Source organism: Macaca mulatta, chromosome 7 (assembly GCF_049350105.2).
Source record: "Macaca mulatta isolate MMU2019108-1 chromosome 7, T2T-MMU8v2.0, whole genome shotgun sequence".
Taxonomy (NCBI): Eukaryota; Metazoa; Chordata; class Mammalia; order Primates; family Cercopithecidae; genus Macaca; species Macaca mulatta.
Genome location: NC_133412.1, coordinates 140,172,015 through 140,188,663, shown reverse-complemented (window position 1 = coordinate 140,188,663; position 16,649 = coordinate 140,172,015). Strand labels below are relative to the sequence as shown.

The 16,649-nt window shown below is 34.0% G+C and overlaps 1 protein-coding gene across 30 annotated transcripts in view; it reads right to left on the bottom strand.

Moving 5' to 3' along the window:
* Positions 1-16,649, bottom strand: part of GPHN (gephyrin) — a 734,546-nt gene that overhangs the window by 160,107 nt on the left and 557,790 nt on the right. For 24 of the 30 annotated variants that reach the window (XR_013395171.1, XM_077938281.1, XM_028850392.2 and 21 more), the window contains 1 exon segment: positions 6,758-6,800. Coding sequence is in view for 29 of the 30 variants with exons in the window: in XM_077938281.1 (XP_077794407.1) it covers positions 6,758-6,800 (43 nt within the window). In the remaining variant the exon portion in view is untranslated. 30 annotated transcript variants of the gene reach the window in all.

The window sequence follows — 16,649 nt, the reverse complement described above, 5'->3', positions numbered from 1 at the left end:
GGGACAGTGGAGAAGACAGAAAAGCACTACACTGTAAATAGGCTTGCAATAAACTAGGGAAACTACAGTATACTAGAAAAGAACTTGGGAGGGGCAGTTTGCTCAGATTTGGGAGGTGATAGAAGGCTTCCTGAAAGAACTGTAGGATAGGTAGGAGTTATCCAGGTTTCGGAAGAAATGAGAAATCAACATTTTGGGAAAGAGGGAACTATCCGCAAATTGAAATGTCCATATGGCTGGTGTACTGCATTCCAGGTAAACCTAGAGATAAGTAGAAGCCATTGGTAAGCAATTTTAAGGAGTTGGGCCTTTATGCAAGAACAATAAGGAGCCATTAAAGGGTTAAAGTTATTAAAGGAGTATGATAGGTTTAGATTTGTATTTTAGAATGATAAAAATGCTTGTAGGATGAGGAATAAAAAACACTAAAGATTTCTGCTTTGGACAAATCAGTGGCTAGTGATGTTACTCCTTGAAATATGGAAGAAGAGTAGATTAAGATTATAAATTTAGTTTTAGTCATGTTGAGTATAAGATACTTGTATAATATTCAAGAAAAGATCTACAACAGACAATTGGAAAAAAAAATCTGCAGTTTAGGAAGAAGATAGGGATTGGAGTTACAGATTTGATTTATTTGGAAGCCTTGTTAATAGATGGCTTTGCTCATGCATAATATAGAGTGTGAATGTGAATGGAAGATCTATGGGAGAAGTCTGAATAATACTGATATTTAATGACTGGGGAAAAAAAAAAACCAAAAAAACCCCAAAAAACACCATGAAAGCTACCAAAGAAGCTGGAGAAAATGCAAACAGATAGTTTAAAAGCAACACTAGAGGACAGAAGTGCCAAGAAAGATAATTACTTCATTAAGGAGGGAGTGATTTATAAAGGTACCCAAGCTTTACCTGCCTTCCTTTTAGGCTTTCCCTTCCTCTTATACCCTAATCGTAGTCCTAAATGCACCCATTTGCTTAAAACTCTGCTCTCAGAGGTGGCAGTCAAATTATCTGATAAATTTACGTAAGACTAGTGTATTTTAAAGCTTAATTTGTTACTCCAACCTGTTAATGTATCTTCATTAAAAGAGTAGATATTTTAAGACAATGTCTTTAAAGAATAATGATAAGGCTGGGTGCAGTGGCTCATGTCTGTAATCCCAGCACTTTGGGAGGCTGAGGCAGGTGGATCACCTGAGGTCAGGAGTTCAAGACCAGCCTGGCCAACACAGTGAAATCCCATCTCTACTAAAAATATAAAATTAGCAGGGTATGGTGGCACATGCCTGTAATCCCAGCTACTTGGGAGGCTGAGGCAGGAGAATCACTTGAATCCGGGAAGTGGAGGTTGCAGTGAGCCAAGATCGTGTCATTGCACCCCAGCGTGGGCAACAAGAGCAAAACTCCGTCTCAAAAACAAAGAATAATGATAATACCAGAAGCACCAATAGTATACTAATAATAGTAATACTAGTAATACTAGTAGTAACCATAACAATAGCAGCTACAAAGCTGTAGTACACAAAAAAGCATGGTATTTATATAAAGCCAGACATATAGATCAATGAAACAGAATAGGGAACCAACTAACTTTTGACAAAGGCATCAGGAACATGCACCAGAGAAAAGGTATCTTCCTCAGTAAACGGTGCTGGGAAAACTGGATAGCCATATGCAGAAAAATGAAACTAGATGCCTATCTTTTATTATATACAAAAATCACCTGAAAATGGATTAAAGACTTAAACATAAGAACAAAAACTATAAAACTGCTAGAAGAAAACACAGAAGAAACACACTTTGGGACATTGGTATAGGCAAATATTTTTTGGCTAAGACTTCAAAAGTACAGACAACAAAAGAAAAACAGACAAATGAGAGTATATCAAACTAAAAAGCTTCCACACAGCAAAAGAAACAATCAACAGAGTAGAGTTAACCTGCAACATGGGAGAAAATACTTGCGAACTGTTCATCTGACAAGGGACTAATATCCACAACATACAAGGAATTCAAACAACTCAACAGAAAAAACCCAAATAATTCCATTAAAAAGTAATCAAATTAGCTGAATAGACATCTCTCAAAAGAGGACATACCTATGGCCAATAGGTATATGAAAAAATGCCCAACATCACTAATCATCAGAGAAATGCAAATCAAAACTATAATGAAATATAATCCGGCTCCAGTTAGAATGGCTACTATAAAAAACAAAAAACAAAAAGTAATGAATGCTGGTAAGGATGTGGAGAATAGGGAACTCTTACACACTGTTGGTGGGAATGTAAATTAGTAAGACATTATAAAAAACACTATGGACTCCCTCAAAAAAGTACAAATAGAACTACCAATATAACTCAGCAATTCTACAATTGGGTATATATCCAAAGGAAAGGAAATCAGCATATCAAAGAGATGCCTGTACCCCCATGTTTACTGAAGCACTGTCCACCATAGCCAAGATATAGAATTAAACTGTGTCCATAAATAAATAAGTGGATAAAGAAAATGTGGTATATATACACAATGGACTACTATTTAAAATAGTAGAAATTCTGTCATTTGCAGCAACACAGATGGAACTGGAAGGCATGTTAAGTGAAGGTAAGATAGGCACAGAATGACAGATATTGTAACTTTTCATTAAACTGTGGGAGCTAAAAAAGTTGACCTCATTGAGGCAGTGAGTGGAGTGATATTATCAGAGGCTGGGAAGGATGGGGTGGGGGATAAAGAGAAGTTGGCTAAAAGGTACAAACATACAGTTATATAGAATGAATAAGTTCTAATGTTTTATAGTACAGTAGGGTGACTATAGTTAACATCAATGTATTGTATATTTCAAAATAACTAGAATATAGGATTTGAAATGTTCCCAACATGAAGAAATGATAAATGCTCAAGAGGTGATGGATATCCCAAATACCCTGAATTGATCATTACAAATTCTATGCATGTATCAAGATATCATATGTACTCCATAAATAGGTATAAATATATATCAATAAAAATTCTAAATTCCATTAAAATAGACTTAAAAAATCTATAAAAGTTAATCCTAGGAAAATGTACCACTTGTCCTATACACAGGCTGAACAAAGTACATTAAGAAAACAATTAAGGCTGGGCACGGTGGCTCACGCCTGTAATCTTAGCACTTTGGGAGGCTGAGGCAGGCTGATCACGAGGTCAGGAGTTCAAGACCAGTCTGGGCAACATAGTGAAACCCTGTTTCTATTAAAAATACAAAAATTAGCTGGGCATGGTGGCGCACACCTGTAGTCCCAGCTACTTGGGAGGCTGAGGCAGAAGAATCACTTGAACCTGGGAAGTGGAGGTTGCAGTGAACTGAGATCATGCCTCTGCATTCCAGCCTGGGTGACAGAGCAAGACTCTGTCTCGGGGTGGGGGAGAAAGAAAGCAATTAAAACACTGTATTGAAGTGCTGAAATATAAGTTCACATATGGCATTCCTCACTGTAACATTTTTTTAGTTTACTTGATTTCTTGCATAAAACCAGTTATTCATAAAAATAACAAAATTTTGCTTTATTAAAAATAAAGTGGTTGACAGAAGGAAATGAATTACAGGTGGAAAGATGACATAAGACAATAACTAGTATCATATCATCTTTATAGTATATGTGGTAATAAAATGATTTTGGCACCGATAATCAGATATTTGTTTATAAGTACCCATGGATATACCAGATATCAATTTCTATTCTTATCTATTGCTTATTTTGCATAATATTGAATTGAGTTTTGAAGGCCTTATTGAAATTAAGTAGGTAACACAGCATGTTCGTTAAAAATGTGGGCTATAAAATCAAGGTCTGAAATACTGGCTTCAACTCATATACCATTTACTTACACAAGCAACTTATTTAACTCTGGAATCTTTAATTTCCTTATCTATTTAATGTAGAAATTAATAGAATTTTACTCACAGGATTTGTTGTATGTGAGGATTAAGTAGGATGAAACATGTACAAAAGTATTTGATACACAGTAACATTCAATAAAAAGTAACCTTGTTATTATCATCATTATCAAGAAAATAATGGTAATTGGTAGTATCAGTAGTAACAGTAACAATAATATCAGCTAACATTTACTGAGTGATTATGTACCTAGCATAAATATACTAATTAATCCTTGTAACAATCTATAAGGTAGATCATCTTATTACCACATTTTAAAATTTATTTATTTTATTCTTTACAATTTCTGCCCTTTGTGAATAAGTTATTACCACATTTTACAGATCAGGAAAGTGAGGCATAGAGATACTGAGCACTTGTTCAAGTTCACACAGCTAATAAGTAGAGAAATCAAGATTTTAACATAGGGAGTTTGACTCTAGAAAGGAAAAATGCCACTTCAACAAAGACTTAGTCTTAGAGTCAGAGTCACAGAAAGGAAAGTCAGGATATTTATAAGATTTTGAAGTTTGGTCCAAAGTAGATCTTTTAATATAGGCGCTTCATTAAGAATGGATAAAGATCGTGATACAATCATTTAGGATTGATGGATATAGCAAGGCAAGGGGTTGTAAGAGCTTGTTCACATTTGGTGCCCACGAAAGAGGTTCAGTTTCTAAGGACTTGGTTAAGTCATATAATGGCATGCCAATTTCAGAAAAGTTGGGAACTCATTGTCTGCAATAGCCAGTGAGACCCAGGTATCTTCTTAATTAGGGCCAAGATTTGGTTTTCAGGGATGTAAAAGAGGCATTAAGTTTATTACATTTTATTTTGCCTTGGCCAAGGAATTTCTTATGGAAGTACTTTTGCAATCTGATTTTATTTGGGATATTTCTTCAAACCAATACAAAACTCTAGCTCATTAATTGTTTGCAATTTTGTTTCCTTTTTATTCTCAGGCTCCTTTTAAATAAACAATTTTGTTCATATCAAAAATTCCTTAGGGTGCTTACTATAATTCTTCCATAGCAAGACTCTCACTAACAAAACAGAAATAGAACAAGGAAGGTTCTCATAGGTTGATCAATGACCCAGGGCAAAGTTTATCTAAAGGACACCAGTCTTACAAGAAACCTGAAACTTGGTTTTCAGGGCCAGCTTGCAAAATACTTACTGAGGCCTATGTCTATGTTTTTCCTTATGAACTTACCCCTTACAGAGATATAACAGAAAATAAGGATAGACAGAAATAAATAGAAGTGTTATTGGTAATAAGACAGATTTTCACCAAGGATAAATGCATTTCCAAATTTAGATTATCAAAGGTGTCCTAAAAAGGATTCCTTACTCCTAGGAGACAAAATACAGTTGGCAACTGGAGAGCTCAAAGAAAATAAATAAAAGTTCAATCTAATGTGAGACTCACCTCACTGTAACAACTGGAAACACTCTCCATGCCCTAAATTGGAGGTTCAAAGGGACTCAGAGGAATTTATTTCTTTGAGGTGTGAGCCACTGTGCCTGGCCAATATAATGGTCTTGGGTGAGCAATAATTGTGCTTACCCAAGGGTTTGGAGCTAAGATAACAGATTTACAAAACAAAAATGGAAAAATTTACACAAAAAAACCCCAAGAATTTTTACCTTTGTGAAGGTCTCTATTTTTTTATTGTGAAATAAAGATCAGTCACATGAGCACTCTGTGCCCATGTGACCCAACCCCAATAAAAACCCTGAACATTAAGGCTCAGTGAGCTTCCTTGCTTGGCAATACTTGATGCATTCTGTCATACATTGTTGCTGGGAGAAATAAGCAATGTCCATATGGCTCCACTGGGAGAGGGCAACTGGAAGCTTGCACCTGGTTTCTTCTGGACTCTGCCCTATGTATCTTTTTGCCTTTGCTGATGTTAATCTGTATCCTTTCAGTGTAATAAACTATAACCAGGAATATAACACAAAAATAATGCGGATATCCTGCTAGAAATAGAAATCATTCAATTTGCTAAAACTCCCAGTGGCATGAGTATCAGTAGACCTATTTCAGTATGACTCCCCTGTACTTCTCTTGATAAAGATCAGGAAGAAGATAGGGTGATGTAATTAAGCTATTAAGTTATAAAGAACAATAATAAAACAATTAGAATTTATACAGCACTTTTTTCTTAGGATCCTAAATCTTTTAAGACACAATTTTCAATGACATCATTTCAAGGATACAGATAAGGAAAACCTATTATAGTTCCTTTTTATAAGATAGAAAAATGAATGATATACAAAGTTAAATGACTTCTGAGTTAACGCTATTAGTGATCAAACCAATAAATAAAATAGAGGATAGAGGATTCTTTACTCTTGGTTTAGGGTTCTATGTTCTAAAACATGCTGCCTGTGAAGTTATGATACGTCAGAAATTCATATTCACAAAATGATTATGATGTACCCTTTTGGGAGCCACATATTCTTTTTTTAGAATTAGCTTCTCTTCAGGAATGTACATTATTATTATTATTATTTTCAGTTAGTTTGTTTTCAAATAACTTTTGGCAGTGAAACAATTAGAGAGATTCAGCGTCACAGAGGAGCTCATTCCTACCCTCCTAGGAGTGTATCAAAGTTCTGGTGTCAGCTTGCAAAAACAATTAGATTAAGGGAAATATTTATTAATATATTGATACTGGCAATATTTTTACAAGGTAAAAGCCCTAATATTCATATTAGTCACATAAATGTTCCCCATTGCTTTCTTCTTTTTTTCACCAAAATATCATTTTTAGCTTTATAAGGTCTAGTTCAGCAGCCCACCAGAAATGGTAAAATACTTACTGGCTCTGAGAATGTTCTCCTTGCTGCTGCACCTGGACTGGACCTGTAGAAAGAGCATAAACTCAGTAATTTAGGGCTTATAGCATGAATAGGCAGATATACATATTTAAAGGGCAAGCTCCTGAGGTCTAGGAGCAAAGGCTTTACATATTAGTATTTCAGATGTCATAACATGTTAGTAAAAATTTTATACTTGTTTCATCTTTTTTATTTATCTTTTCCTTATAAGAACTGACTTCTAGAAAAAAATTTGGGGTACAATATTGCAAATTACACAGAGATAAACCAAAGGTGATTTTTTATTCATTTGTATTTAAAAATCAGTATATGGAAATTTGTTACTGTATATTTAGTTGTAAATATTGGCCCTTAATATTACGGCATTTAGTATATCTCTTGACTAGAATAATAATAAAAACTCAAGTAATAAAGTTGTAACTAAGTATTCCATTACAGTAATTTTTTAGTATGTATATATATTAATGGGAAGAAAATAGAGAAATCCTTACATAACATTTACATTTGTTTCTGATAACCTTTGTTAATTATTATCATAATTTATCATAGTTGTAATATTATGAAATATGCTTCTGTTGAAAATCAATGAAATTGAACAAAATTTATTTACCAGTTCTTAGGTGATATATCATTTATCAATCAGAAACCCTTATGCTTTTACTCCAATGTTTAGGTCAATGTGAAACATTCTTTCCTTTTCTTTTTTTTTTTGAGACGGAGTTTCACTCTTTTTGGCCAGGCTGGAGTGCAATGGTGCGATCTCAGCTCACCGCAATCTCCACCTCCCGGGTTCAAGTGATTCTCCTGCCTCAGCCTCTCGAGTAGCTGGGATTACAGGCATGCGCCACCATGTCTGGCTAATTTTGTTTTCGTATTTTTAGTAGAGATGGGGTTTCTCCATGTTGGTCAGGCTGGTCTTGAACTCCCGACCTCAGGTGATCCACCCGCCTCGGCCTCACAAAGTGCTGGGATTACAGGTGTGAACCACTGCACCCGGCCTGAAACATTCTTTTAAATGTGACAAAACTGTTATATTCAAGGAGCATGGTACATGTCATTAACATGTTGTTAATTTAAAGGAAACTGTATTTAAGCTCCACACCTCTGCTTCCCATTCCACAGCAGCTTGCCCCAGATGGATATATACACAACAAATTAATTTCTATAGTTCAACACAATCTACTATCATAATGAAACAACTTATGAAAGGAATGTTGCAACTTAGGGTGGGTTATGGTTGTCCTTCCCTGAAAAAAACAAGTGTTAATGTTAAAAAAAAAAAAATAAAAATAAAAAATAAAAAGTCACAAACATACATACAAGAAAAAAAAATACACACACACACACACACACACACACAGACACACCAAAAAAAAAAAAAAAAAAAAAGGAAAAAATATTCCAAATGTTAGTTGTTCTCTTTTGGCCCAGATTGTTCAACTAGTTTTAAACATACTAGAAGGAAAAAGCTAATCTGAAGATAATATTCTTATATTCTTTTACTCAGAGGTCTTATTTAAGAACAATTCTGGACCAAATGGGAAAGAAATCAATGGCTGCTTAAAGAAAATAACACAGGGAAGAAGATGCAAGAATGAGGAAAAGAAAAGTGAGAGAGAGGTTTGAGGGTGTAAATATAGACAATGGAAAATAAAGTATGGAATTACAGAAGGGGACAATATGTAAATGCAGAATGTTCTGCTATTACTCATTAAAAATTCATACCAAGAGGGTAAGAATGACAAATGAACTTGCTGCAAAATAAATAAGCAAGTTGCTATACTATGGAATGAACGTAAGTGTAACTATACCACTACAGCCTTAAAGAAGAAAAGAAACACACACTAACAGACAATAGACAAGCTTAATAAAGAGAGAAACTACATTTTAAAAAGTGATTCAAAGAACACAAGAGAAAGCTAGAAGAGTGAGAGAAAAATCTGGTAGAGAGAAGGAAAAGAAAGGGGGAAATGTTAAAAGACAAAAACAGAGTTCAAAGAAGTCAAATGGAAGTCAAGAAAGTCTTCAACAAGATGTAGAAACAGAAGGAGCCCAAACCCATAGCGCAAAGCAATGTTTGCGAATGGAAAGTGGCTCCTTTGATCAGTAATAGTTACTCTTAAGTCGTAGCCTCTATTCCTCCAGAGTTCATCTTTAAGCCCTTCCAATCTAGAGTGGAGCTAGTGTATGGATAGAAACAAGAGATTTACAATGAACAGAGCAGTTCAGATGAGTAGTTCAAATTGTCTCATAAAATGTTCAACAGATTTATATAATGCCTCTTATATACATTTTCTAATGTATATAATGGAAATGGTGGTGAAGAACTAGTTGGTTTTACCAAAAAAACCCAAACCAAACCAAAACAACAACAAATTACCCTCTCCCATTCCCTAGGTAACTTAAAAAATTAATAACAAAAATCATTCATAACATGAATTGAATAAAGAAACCCAAGTGTTGCTTTGTGGCACCTCAGTTTAGAACTATATATTTCAAACAGCTTTGGTGGAGAAATTTGGATGACGAAAACAGTTCAATTCCCTGACTCTGAGCGTTTATCAAGGTTCATAAATTGCCAATAGCAGTATAATAAATACTTTCCCATTTATATTACATTGGCTATTTGAACCAGATTTGGGGAGAATCACTTTCATATCAATGATAATAAGAATTTCTTTAGGGATCTTGAGTATGTGTGTGTGTATAAATCAATCAGTCAATCAATCTATACACCACTGAAGAAAACAAAAATTTAAAAATGTTGTTTATTATTTATGCATGTAGCAAATAACTTTTTCTCTTGTACCATGAAACTAGTCCTCTTTATAATATGTACTTAATTTTATACAATTTCAAAATGAAAATTTTACTTAACTCACAATTTAATGGCATACACTTGAAACGATAAACTTGAGAAACAACTATTGTTCTTATACATATGGACTATAAAGAAGGTAACACACATCTGTCTCAAGTTTTATTGCTTCTTGTTTTTTCCTTCTGTTACCCTGGCTTTACTCAATGGGAAAAAAAGGAAAGCCTGGAAAGCAAAATAAAACAGATTTTGGCCTAACATTAAATTTGTCAGGGATTAGAAATAAAAGGTAAGGCATCTGATTACCTTCTACTTTATTCTATTGGATCATGTTATTTTACTTCAGTTAACATCTGACTTTACAGTATTGACAATTCCCCTTTCAACTGGAATCAAAACTAAAATAACATGTAGAAACAGCATATTATATTAAAATCAATGGAGAAAATAAAAAACATGAGGGACTGAATGAAAACATACGGTATTCATTTACTAATCAAGATTGTTTGAGACATCAAATAACTCATTTCAACATGTGTTTACATGTGTAATATAATTTTTGCTGAAGATCACATCATTCATTAGGAAATCTTAAAATATGAAACAGAAAAACAGAAGGGAGAGCACATAATAAATGTTAGGAACAAAAGTGAAAATGCCTTAAAAAAAGCTGAGGAAATTTTAACAAACAACAAGAATCTTTAGATACAGTTAGAGAAATCACTTACCTTATGCTTAGGTCATAACAAGAATAGCACAGTGTTTAAAGTCAGCTCTTCATTATGGGAGGTACAATTGAAAGCCATAGGTTATAATAACATGAATTGCTACACAGAAATGAAGACTTTTTCAGCCCAACATGAAAAGCTAACTCTTATGGGAGAACATTTCAACTTACGTTAAATGCAACATGAAGAACAATTGAGGGTGTAAACATCAAAACACACCCAAACACATGAATCTCACACCAAAAAGAGAGAGATGGCCCAATCTCTCAGGACACAGAAGATTTAATCTGTGACCATAATTCGTGACATATAAGGGAAGGCACATTGCTTTAACAGTGAAAGATGCATGCATAATGTATAACCATCCATTTACCTCCCCACCCTCCACCCAACTTGTACACACACAAGCCCACTAAGATACAGGGGAAAGAATGTAGTGCCAAGCTGTTATGAAGAAAGCAGGACACACGAAAGCATAGCAGTGGTCATGTGATTTGAGAGGTGTTCTTCCCTTAAACCATCCCATCACCATGCTTATTTTAAAGAAGCCAGGAAAAGATTCCCTTTCAATGCTGCAGTAGCTACGAGCCCCCAGCTTGAAGCTAGTGTGTGGAATTTTGATCACCGTTCCCTGCGATGTCAGGGGCTCTCCAGTGGAAGCCAGATGTACTGTAACACCAGTTAGTAGGGGTACAAATGTGTGAATAACAAACATCCTTTCCCTTCTGCATTTCACAGAAGTGAGGGAGGAGAGAAACAAAGAAAATAAAACCCGTGTTAAGAATAGGTTCATAACACTATAAGAATGTATAAGTATTAAAATGGAAATTACATTTGATTGCAGGTTAACACAAATCAGGTTTCAAAAAATTGCCTATTTTGCTGCTCACCAGGCTAATTTGTATTCCTTTTTCTTGTAAATGGTATACAGTATGGCTCATATTGAAAAATTCTGAGCACTTGGTCAGATGGGGTCAAAGTGAAGAACAAAATAAGTCATCTTCTTTGATGGACATTAGGAAAACTATCTTTCCATTTTAAACATGACTTTACTGGCCACTAACCACATTTTAAATTAGAAATTAAGTTTCTGTTTAGCTGCTTACTTACATAATCTGAGAAGTCCTCTGTTTTGGAAAGACACAATTTAAATTTTAATCTTTTTACATTGTTAAAAAAGCAAACAACAAAAAAGCTATTTAGAAACTGTTTCCTAAGTACTCTTCTCTATTATCAATACAAGGTATTTAACAAGGGCTATTCCTGTCAATAATAGGGTTATTTCAGCTCTTCAGAAAAAAATTCAATTTTGCTTTCATATTATCCATTTTATTCTTTTTGTGTGAGATGAGCTTTGATTCATGTGTACATCCCAATTTAGTTACCAGATGTCTAAACTGTTCAATGATCACATACTCATTTTCTCTCTGTCCTTTTATTCTTAGCAGGCCAGAATATCTTGACTTTCCCTTTAATGTGGCTTTGGTATTTTAGGCTCTGGGCCCTCCCATAATCTCAGTTTTCTCACATGAAAAATAAAGATTGTGGCTCAAAGGAGATAATGCATTTATCAGTGATTTTAAGCTATAAAAATGAAAATAAATGTCAGTAGTTGTTATGATCAGTGGTGCCACTGACAGCTATAAAATAAATCTGTGATTACACACCCTCCTCATTATAATGTAGGCAAGCTCTCGTTTCTAACCCAAAGAGAGGGAGAAAATTCTATGTACAGTTATATGTTTCTCAGTAGGGATAGGCCAGAACATTTTGGAAATGTCATAGCCATATGTCCATATGCACGGTAGGCATGCAAGTCATATAATCTACGGCATGGAGCAAAGTCTCAACCAGCTCCTCTAGAAACTACCTTGTATTCTTGAGCTTTTAGATCTGAGACAAGCTGTTGCCTTTCTCTGGAATACACTGTTGCTTATTTTCTGATGCAGATACTACTTGTCCTTTAAGATTCAGCTTAGATTACCCCAGCCATTAAGAAAAAATTCCCAAGTTCCTCAATCAGAAATAATTTCTTCTTTCTCTAAACTCTTTTAGCAGTGTTGAGATATAATTTACCTACCATAAAACTCATTCATATTAAATATAAAAGTATTAAATTTTGATGATTTTTAATAAAGTTATATGGCTGTGCAACCAACACTACAATCTAGGTTGAGATTTGCCTAGATTCTCAAGGCATCTTATTTGAACTTCTAATATAGGACTTATAGAAGTTTATAATATAGAATATGAGTTAATAGTTACTTATATTCCAATTACTGATATGAGTCCCCAAGTAGACCGCAGGTTCTTAGAGGAAAAGGCTCATGACTTTATCCTCTTTCTATTTCCCACTACATGAAATACACTGCTTTGTACAGAGGAAACATTTGCTAAATCTGAATGTTTATTTTGTAGTAATTATTTTTCTTTTCAATCTTAGCAAACTAAAATTTATTTTTAATAGTATAAGTATGATCATAGCCATTCCTGTACCTGTTTTATCAGCTTACAAAGAATTTTTACTTATTTGGGCCTGATAGTATTGACAGATAATATGAGAAGTATGTGGATTATAGTTAAGAGATATCTAGGTATCCTACAGAATGATCTCAAGAATTTTGAAATTAATATTATTTAAGGTTAATAACATAGTGACATTTGGAGTCCAGTAAAAGTTTTCTATACCAAGGGTTTCAGGTTAGGTTAAGAAGATTCCTTATTTCCTAAGAGAGCAGGATGTTTTATATCTTACATGGTCTGGTCACTATAATGACAGACATTATAGAAATTTTTGATGCATCATGGCTTATTTTGACTTTAGTTTTTCTACCTTATTAAATTTATTTAAGAGTAATGAGTCTCTGAAAGAATGAACTTCTTTGAGGATTATCTACTCATAAGATTAAGAGGAGAGAGAAAAAGGGACCCATTTACTCAGATTACTTGCCTCTTTAGCCTACCCTGAAACAGAAGCAAAAGTTTGATGTAAATAACATTAAGCCAATAACTCTACAATCTTAGACTCTTACATTCTATTTCTTTCTCTTCTTACTTCTTAAACACAAGTGGATAATTGTTCTAGAAAAGTTTTCTTCCATGGTTCCACTCATGCATCACTTTATTGGAATAAATTAGGATGCAAGTATTTGGCTCACTTGAGTTTAATAATGGCTCTTATGTGTTTAATTAGATTTATGATATCACAGCACATATTCAACTGAAGAACTCAAAGAGTTCTGGCTTATTTATGGCACGAAAGGCAGCATGATAAAGAGGATGTCCTTTGGAGTCCCATGGTATGATTTCCAGTACTGGATTTTCCTCTTCCTAGCTGTGCAACCTTGGATGTGACATTTAACATTTAGAGCTTTAATTTCCTTATCCATAATACGGGGAAAACTAAGTAGGATAGTGTAAGTGAAAGTGAAAACTATTGTAAGTAAAAATAAAATAGAAATTGAAGCTGTTATTATTATCTTTATGAATATTTTAAGTCACATATATTTTATATAGGTAGAATCTGAGGCACGATAAGAAAAAAGAATTTGCTACAAATCATGCTAGGAATCAGTGACAAATAATAGACGAATTGCCAACTTCCAGACTAAAGCTACAGAAAAAGTCTGAGTAAAGGTGTGAGATTAGCTCTGCTAGGATTAATCTAATTCTCTGTTGTATGATTTTAGTACAGTTGTCTCCTCTCTGTGGGTCTTGGTTTTCTTATCTGCAAAATATGGATGTTTCTAGGGGTTTTAACTCAGGTCAATGGGTCCCTTGAGAGAATCTTGTGGGTAAAAGGTCCATTCACTGGGACAGAGAAATGAAATTACAATCTTTATATTTAAAAATCTAATTAATATTTATCTTCTTTCATTATGAGCACAAGCAACAAATCACAGTAATATTAACAGAATCTCTTACTTCAATGGTTGTAAATATCTTTTTATGTTTATCATGATTTCAAATTATAGTAGTTATTAGACCTGCTCCTAGTTTGTTATTTAATACATTTAAAAATAGGCATTTATTATTATATCACAGTTTAAGAGTTATTTTGATCATGATTTGAATTCGTTTTCTAATGCTATATATTTTATTTTATATACTTCAAAACATTTTAGCCTTTGACCAACTACCACATGGGTCCATGGCAGAAAAAAGGTTAAACGCCTCTGAGCCAGATAATTTCCAAGCCTCCTTTTATCTGCAGAATATTATAGCTATATGAAACCTTTCCCACCTCTATTTGCTGTCTTTTATCAAATCGTATATAAAAGGTGTCCATTTTTTTAGAAAATTATATAAAATTCGTCACCGAATTAAACAAATGCCCACTTAATAGACCAAAACAAGAAATAAAAAAGGAACATTGTTGCTTAAAAAAGTTATTAAATCCTCAGGGTTAAAAAAAATTCTGCTTCAGCTGCGCCTTTCCCATTAGTTCAGATGAACTAATCATTTAACAGTAATCACATTTAAAAACCTCTAATCAAAGGTAAACTTCCATACACGCACACATACACACATAAAAACAGACACACGTGTGTATGTATCCATAACCATTTATTCTTTGAATTTTCAGTCATTTATTGCTCACTGATAGAGAGTAGCAATGTTATTTTTTATCTTTATTTTTTTCCCCGAGATGGAGTCTTGCTCCGTCACCCAGGCTCCAGTGGAGTGGCATGATCTTGGCTCACTGCACCTCCGCTTCCCGGGTTCAAGCAACTCTCCTACTTCAGCCTCCCGGGTAGCTGGGACCACAGGTGTGCACCACCACACCTGGCTAATTTTTGTATTTTTAGTAGAGATGGGGTATCACCATGTTAGCTAGGCTGGTATTGAACTCCTGACCTCATGATCTGCCTGCCTTGGCCTCCCAAAGTGCTGGGATTACAGGCTTGAGCCATAGGGTCCGGCCTGCTATTTTTTAAAATCTACATATAACATAAGAGTATGCTGGCAAACAGACAATACTTATAAGCAAAACAATTTTATAAATCTTTTCCAGGGGACCATTCTTAAATGTTTTCCCACTGTTATATAAATTTTCATTGTTAAATTCCACTGAGCTTTCCTAAGTTCTAGGTTAATGTGAAAAATACTTCCTTTTCAGTATTGACCCATTCTTAAGTTGGAAGTGTGTCAGGTTATATAGCTGGAGATGTTAATTATAATTACCACTGAAAAATCAAAGCTTGTTTATGCTTCTTTATAGGTAACTTGGTGAGCTCCTTACTTGTTCTTAAAGAAAATATTAAAATATGTAGAACACACTTTCTATTCTTTAGAACTGGTTATCACCATGACTCAAGAAAATATGAATTTAATCATCAATGTTAAATGTTCTTAATATATATCCTATATAAAGCTTTAATTCCAAGTTGGACCATGCTCAGTAACCTCTGGAAATTTTGCAAATCCCAGGCTGGTCTCCTCTTGGTAACAACAATAATTTTGGTTTGGTGCTTGTTTTGAAAATTTCAATGTTGATCATAAATATGAAGAAAAATTACTACCCAAATTATATAATGTATTACAAAGCTAAATGAAGTATTTTTGGCTAAGAGGAATTTCAGATTATTCATTATTTCCCAATCTTAAGATGGATAACTGATTATTTTACAGAGTAATTACTCTTCATTCTAAAGGTTAGAAGGCCGGAATTATTGCTGGTTTTAGGTCATACAGCAAAGTAGTAATAGAACTTGGTTCTCTTGACTTCCAAACTTAAATATCTGTACACTATCAATCACTCTACCTTTCTAAGCTAACAATCACAATCATTGCATTCCTAATCACACCTTGCATTTTCATTGCCTCTTTGCTCTTGACTATTTCTCTTAGCGATGAGAACCACTGAGAATAGGGATTTGAATGTAGGAGTGACGGAGAATGGTATAACAAAAAGGAACTTTGGGGAATAGCATTCTGGAAACAAACTGTCTAGATTTGAATTTTGGCTCTATCATTATTAGCTGTATAACACTGTATAAGTCATAACCTCACATATAAAATGAAGATAATAATAACATCTATCTCATAGAATATTTGCAAAGAAAATAAGAATACATGTAAAGTCCTTGCTTAGAGATACATGTAAAGTGCTTGCATAGAGAGTGTTTAGCTCAGAGTTAACAGTATATATTGTTAGCTATTACTATATTGTTCTTCCTACTATCATCCTTTTGTTTGGATGATATACTAGACCTGTAATAAGAAATGTTGATTTTTTCTTTGTTTTGCACTTGTGTGATTTTGACAGTTCTCAAAAGTAAGATCAAGTAAGATTAATTTAGGTGAGTATGTGAACAGGAAGTTTTCA